The 5,429-nt window shown below is 33.0% G+C and overlaps 1 protein-coding gene across 1 annotated transcript; it reads right to left on the bottom strand.

The window, feature by feature from the left end:
• Positions 1 to 2,236: 2,236 nt before the first annotated feature.
• Positions 2,237 to 5,152, bottom strand: LOC142613393 (auxin-induced protein AUX28-like). The gene is made up of 5 exons (XM_075785735.1): positions 4,675 to 5,152; positions 3,392 to 3,615; positions 3,083 to 3,218; positions 2,797 to 2,858; positions 2,237 to 2,603 (listed from the first exon to the last, which is right to left on the bottom strand). Exons 1-5 carry the CDS (start codon positions 4,956 to 4,958, stop codon positions 2,566 to 2,568), a joined length of 744 nt encoding a protein of 247 aa, XP_075641850.1. The 5' UTR covers positions 4,959 to 5,152; the 3' UTR covers positions 2,237 to 2,565.
• Positions 5,153 to 5,429: the final 277 nt, after the last annotated feature.

Here is a 5,429-nt window from a genome sequence, read left to right as displayed (position 1 = left end):
GTCCATTATATTCCACAACTGTTAGCAAAGAATCTTCCTTTTAGAGGCCTTCATTAATCATTATTGCTTTCTTTTTAGTGTTCTTTGCCTTCATAAAGTTGGTAAATATGCCAACTTTTCCATCTTTTAGCGCAATTCCTAGTCTCAAAACTGGTTGGGAGTGAGTTTCTTTTGTTCTTTATGTTGTCTGTTTTAAATGATAGAAGAGCCATTAACCTATCTAATCCTATAAATCTCAACTAGCTCCATTCTTATGTTGGATATATCTTTAAGTGTTCGTTTGGATACCGCTTATTTTGCTAAAAATTGAATATTTATTACTGAAAACACTATAGCAAAATATTTTTTTATTGTTACAAATTACTGTTCACCCGTTTTTAGCACTGGTCATGGACCAGCCAAAAAATGCAACTTATACCAACGCAAACGCAATAAGGTCTACACAAACGCACCCTAAACCTTAAGATTCTCAGCATGGTGGGTCAAACTATATACCTGGAAAAAGTGAGCTTTTAAAAAGTTGTACTTAAGCATATGATTATGAGGTAATAAGTTAAATAGAAAGACATTAATTTGTACATAGTCCTCCGCATTGCTCTAGGCGGCTAGGGATAATTCAAGCAATGACCAACAAATACGTTAAGAAGATTTGTTAGCGTGCTGGGCTGGCCTGGTTTGGGTTGCCATTCGACCCAAACCTGGGAGCCTGGATGTTGGGGCAGACTTTGGTTTGTTTTAATTTTGGCCAGTAAAACACTGCTTAACGACAGTCTTGTCATCAATAGGGTCATATTTATCGTGAAGCAAATTTTGTCATATTGAATCTTATCTTTTCATATGTTTTTATTTCAATCACACTCATCTTTCTGTGTATTTTGCAAATATGTTATTTCTTATAGCAATTTTATAAAAAATTTCATTTTAATTTAATAGGTATTCTATGACTATATAACATTTTTAATGTGTTTCTTTACTTGATCCTCCTTGATCGAATAATTCGATGATTTACATCCTTTTCATTATCTCAATCTTTATAAATTATTGATCGAAAATATTAAAAGTTGTTTCTCTTTGATATCCCTTAACCTTTGATTCTAACAATCCCTCCGTCTATGTTTTTACTTTTACTAAACTTTCATTCTATATACTTTATTTAAGTCCTATTTAATAGAAAGCCTTTTGATTCTAGTGCGTTCCATTAGATTTCTAACTTGGCAATGCAATCTCCATTTAAAAAAAAAAAAAAAAAAAAACCTTATTCCTATTTCTTTTTTCTTCTTAGAGTGTGTGCTTGGATGAATTTATTTTCATTATTTTAATTATCATAAAGCAGAGCTCATATGTAGTTGCAGGGACTCCTCCTTGACACGCCAAAAATACTTAGTATATTTCATAATATAACACCTCTATGTCTCTCTCTCTCTTCATATTACTTGTTAGTGATAGAAGACCCGGGTTATTTCTGGATATGTTCACGTTAATCTCATAAGTTACAAGAACGGAGCCAACAGTACTATCCGATCTCTACAAGAAAATTCTCTCAGTCTATTTAATAATTTTGTTTTTATATCTCTACAGGCACTTAAAATATTATAACCAGTTTTTATCAAAAAGAAAAAAAAAAGTTTATAACCAGTTTCCACTAATAGAAATGTATAGTTGATCAGCAATATCAGATCCAAAGCTTGAGAGAGAAAGAAATAAAAAGAAAGGACCAAATTTTGAAGTAGTTGATCATACATGCATTAAAATAGTATCAAATTGCAAGTGCCAGCAAGCAGCGTGTACTATCACAAAGTTCCAACCATTAATGCCATAAACACAGGGGACCAATGGCACTGGTCAATCGAATAAATTCATAACATGATATCGATAGTGCCATTCACCCACACACACTAATTGTTTCGCCGCTTACGGTAATTAATTTCCTTTCTACTTGTATTTCATATTCATTATAGTATTTTCCGAATATTATTAAGAATTAAACATCAATCTCTTTCATGGGTCTGGAATATTAAATTTAGATAGCAAAAAAATTGGCCATGCATAAATGCTCCATTAACATGCACATGATCTTGTTCCCTCTTTCAACATAGCCATAAAACATCTTCCAATTAATACGTGGTCTCACACTCATTAAATAATAGCCCTTAAAATTAAAAATTACTTTTAAGAAAAAGAGCATGGCACAAAGAATTTCATAAATAATTGAAGGAATAAAATAACACACAAGAACTTACAGGCAACAGACACATTATTATGCTGCTTCTTATTCTTTTTTTATTATAAGAGCAAGCCATTAATACTAAATAAACAAGCAAGACAAAGTCAAGCCAAGCCTTGGCACATACTAATAAGAGAGTTATATCATTGTTTTGTGTTCACAAATACTTACTCAAATATCTTCCACACTAACATATAATCAGACCATATATAATGATACAGAAAACAAACACTCACAAATCCTGCTCAATCCATCTACGCGCTTTTGGGTGTCCTTGCTTTGTTTTTGCAACGACTGCTACCAGATCAAAGGAGCAGGTTGTGGAGTTTACTATAGTACGTTTAGCTTCTGTTCTTGCATTTCTCCATGGCTCTTGGCGCTGAAACAGTTTCATGACAAATCAGAGACAAGGAAATTAAGTAAAAGAAGAAACCAATTTAGTGGCACACAAAAAAACACAAGACCAAATTTAATTAAGAAGTTTGGTGAACTAATTGAGCTACCCTTTAAGAAATTAAGATTAATTAGTGTATGTCTTTTCCATGACATTAGTTTTAAAGATATATACTAACCGAGTCCAATTGCCTCTGTTCCTTTCATTATGCGTACACGCTTGCATGAATCAACAAACATCCTGGTTCAAGTAGAGGAAAGTTAACATAATTACATGATAGTTATTTAAAAGTACTGATTTTTCGATAATTTGATAATTGGAGGAGGGATGATTTGAATTCTGGATGTCTTCATTAGAAATACCAAGAGATATCAACTAATTGAATTACAGAACTCTTGGCAAAATAAGTAATGTTTTTGAAGCTATGCATAAGCAAATAATCTAATGAAGAATGAAAAACTTACTCCCATGGAACATCGCCAACAAGCATCCAGTCACCGTCCTTGTCTTCATAAGTTGGAACATAATCAGAACTGTTCAAAAGATCCATAAGCTTGCTCTCATTCATGAAATCTTTCATTCCTTGAGATCCACAATTTCCTTATTCAATTAAAAACCATACATATCAATAAATGCGGTACTTTCTAATAAAAGACAAAGAAAAGAAATTAATGACAAAGAAGCCTTGAGAATTCAATTTTCTCAAATCATGAAAATTCACATTTAATTTGTATATCATACATGATACATACAGAAGAATTTGATGTGCTTACCAATAGTGAAGGAACTGAACATTTTTCCTAAGGCATCAGAGAGCTTTTGGTAACTCTGGTACATCTTTAAGTCTACTTTACGAAGATAAGGTGCACCATCCACGCTAACCTTCACAAAGGCTGCATTGCCACTAGCCTTCTCACTCTCCTCGGAGCTGCCCTTTTGGACAGCCAGTATATTCTTTCGGAAAGATCGAACCGGTGGCCAACCCACAACTTGTGCCCTAAATTTCCATGTGGTTAAACTATATATAATACTGTTTGTGCTTTCTTTTACGGCTTAATTAACAAACTTTAGTTAGGTCTTTAATGGAGTTCAAAGAATAAAGAAGACGGGGGAAAGCAACTATTTCTTTCTTTTCTTCCATTTTCTCGGGATTTATAGAACATTGAGGTATCAATGATTATATACTTGGTACCATTACAGAAGATTCAAAAGTGCTTTGCACAAGATGTATATTACTTTGTTATCATTAAACCCATAAAAAAGAATTAGTTACTCAATAATTAATCATTACTCTCACCTTAACTATTTTATTGTAGAGATCACAATGGAAATCTTTGTAACTCACCTTTTAAAAATTAAAATATTCCCAAAAATAAATAAAATTGTGATTTTAAAATTTCAAAAAAAAAAAGAGACATATTTTTTCCTTAATTTTGTTTTTCATGTAAATCTATGGAGGAAGAAAAAGAATATAACCTCCAAAATGATAGATATTAACTTAAAAGAGAATTGGGAGGAAACATAAAACTTATAAAGAAAATTATGAAATATATAATTAAGCTGTATGAAAAAATTATTTACAACAAAATTTTCTCATCTTTTAACAATCTGGTAGTTGTGGTACGTGGGAAAGAGATTTAAATCTTAGAGATACTCTTAAAAATACTAGAAAGAATTTGAATTTCAATTAACATCAAAAGAAACAACTTATATATATATATATATATATATATACAGCCTTTAGCAAAGGTTATTCATCACTTCCTAATAAAGTCACGAAAATTTGTTGAGCTCGAAAAATTCATTTTATTTTCATTTTTGTATTTCCACCTTCCTCAAGATTCAAAGCCCATCATATATAAGCTCTTCCTTCTCTAACTCATCCCAGACTCACATGTAAAAATATGCTTAACCTAATCCTATTCATGACATAACTACATATGAACTAACATGTATATATGTATAAATACATGAATAAAAAAAACAAACAAACAAATAAACAAAGAAGCTTAGAATAAAATCACAAAGAAAGAATTAATGTATGCAAACAGCTTACTTAGCTGGAGGCTTAGCTGGATCAGTGGCAAGAAGGTTCTTCTCTTTCTGAAGGGTGTTTGCTTTCTCATTCAAATTCATCCCAGCAGCAGTAGGTTCCTTTGAAGAAAGATTAAGCTTCAAATCCACATGGGTAGTAGTGGTATCAGCCTGAGTCTGAGTCTGAGAAAAACCTCTCTTCCTCGCCACCTCACCTTCACTTCCTCCAATATTTCCTGGCAACCCTAGCCTCAACTCTGTCTCTTCAAAACCCATCTTCTTCTCCTTATTGGACCCAACTTCCATGAATTTTCTTTTCACTCTCTGTATAAAAACAAAAAAAGGAAGAAGAAAGTAGAAACAGTGTGTGTGAGCGTGTCTTATATTTCTCTCTCTAAGCAATATTCAGTGCTTTGTTTCTTTGTGATAATAATAGTGGGGGTGGGGGTGGGGGACGTTAGCCCTTAGCTTATAGGGGGGAGGTGAGAGAGGGAAGGAAGGGTAGTGTTTGGGCATTGTTGGGTATTAATAGAAGCATGGGTGGGTTACACTGTCTTTTGCATTTTGGAAACTGTGATGGTGACACATGGCAGGATGTGTGAGCTGGATTTTTCCAACCTTGCTGGGATAGGTGACGACAGGGTGATGTTAGTTTCCTATAATATATATGGTTGTTCATTGATGTGTGAATGAGGACACACACAAACACACTCATCTTGCCTTTTGCCTTGGCTGCTCTCTCATTTTTATTTTATTTTAATTTACTATCACTGCTAC

Source organism: Castanea sativa, chromosome 10 (assembly GCF_040712315.1).
Source record: "Castanea sativa cultivar Marrone di Chiusa Pesio chromosome 10, ASM4071231v1".
Classification (NCBI taxonomy): Eukaryota; Viridiplantae; Streptophyta; class Magnoliopsida; order Fagales; family Fagaceae; genus Castanea; species Castanea sativa.
The sequence above is the reverse complement of the archived record's forward strand: the minus strand, read 5'-3'. Positions and strand labels throughout refer to the sequence as shown.

Coding starts and splice junctions, on each gene's coding strand:
- LOC142613393 (XM_075785735.1), bottom strand. CDS start 4,958: ATGGAAGTTGGGTCCAATAAGGAGAAGAAGATGGGTTTTGAAGAGACA. Junction 3,616..4,674: donor CCAGCTAAGCCTCCAGCTAA/GTAAGCTGTTTG, acceptor ATGGAAATTTAG/GGCACAAGTTGTGGGTTGGC. Junction 3,219..3,391: donor GTTCAGTTCCTTCACTATTG/GTAAGCACATCA, acceptor TAATTGAATAAG/GAAATTGTGGATCTCAAGGA.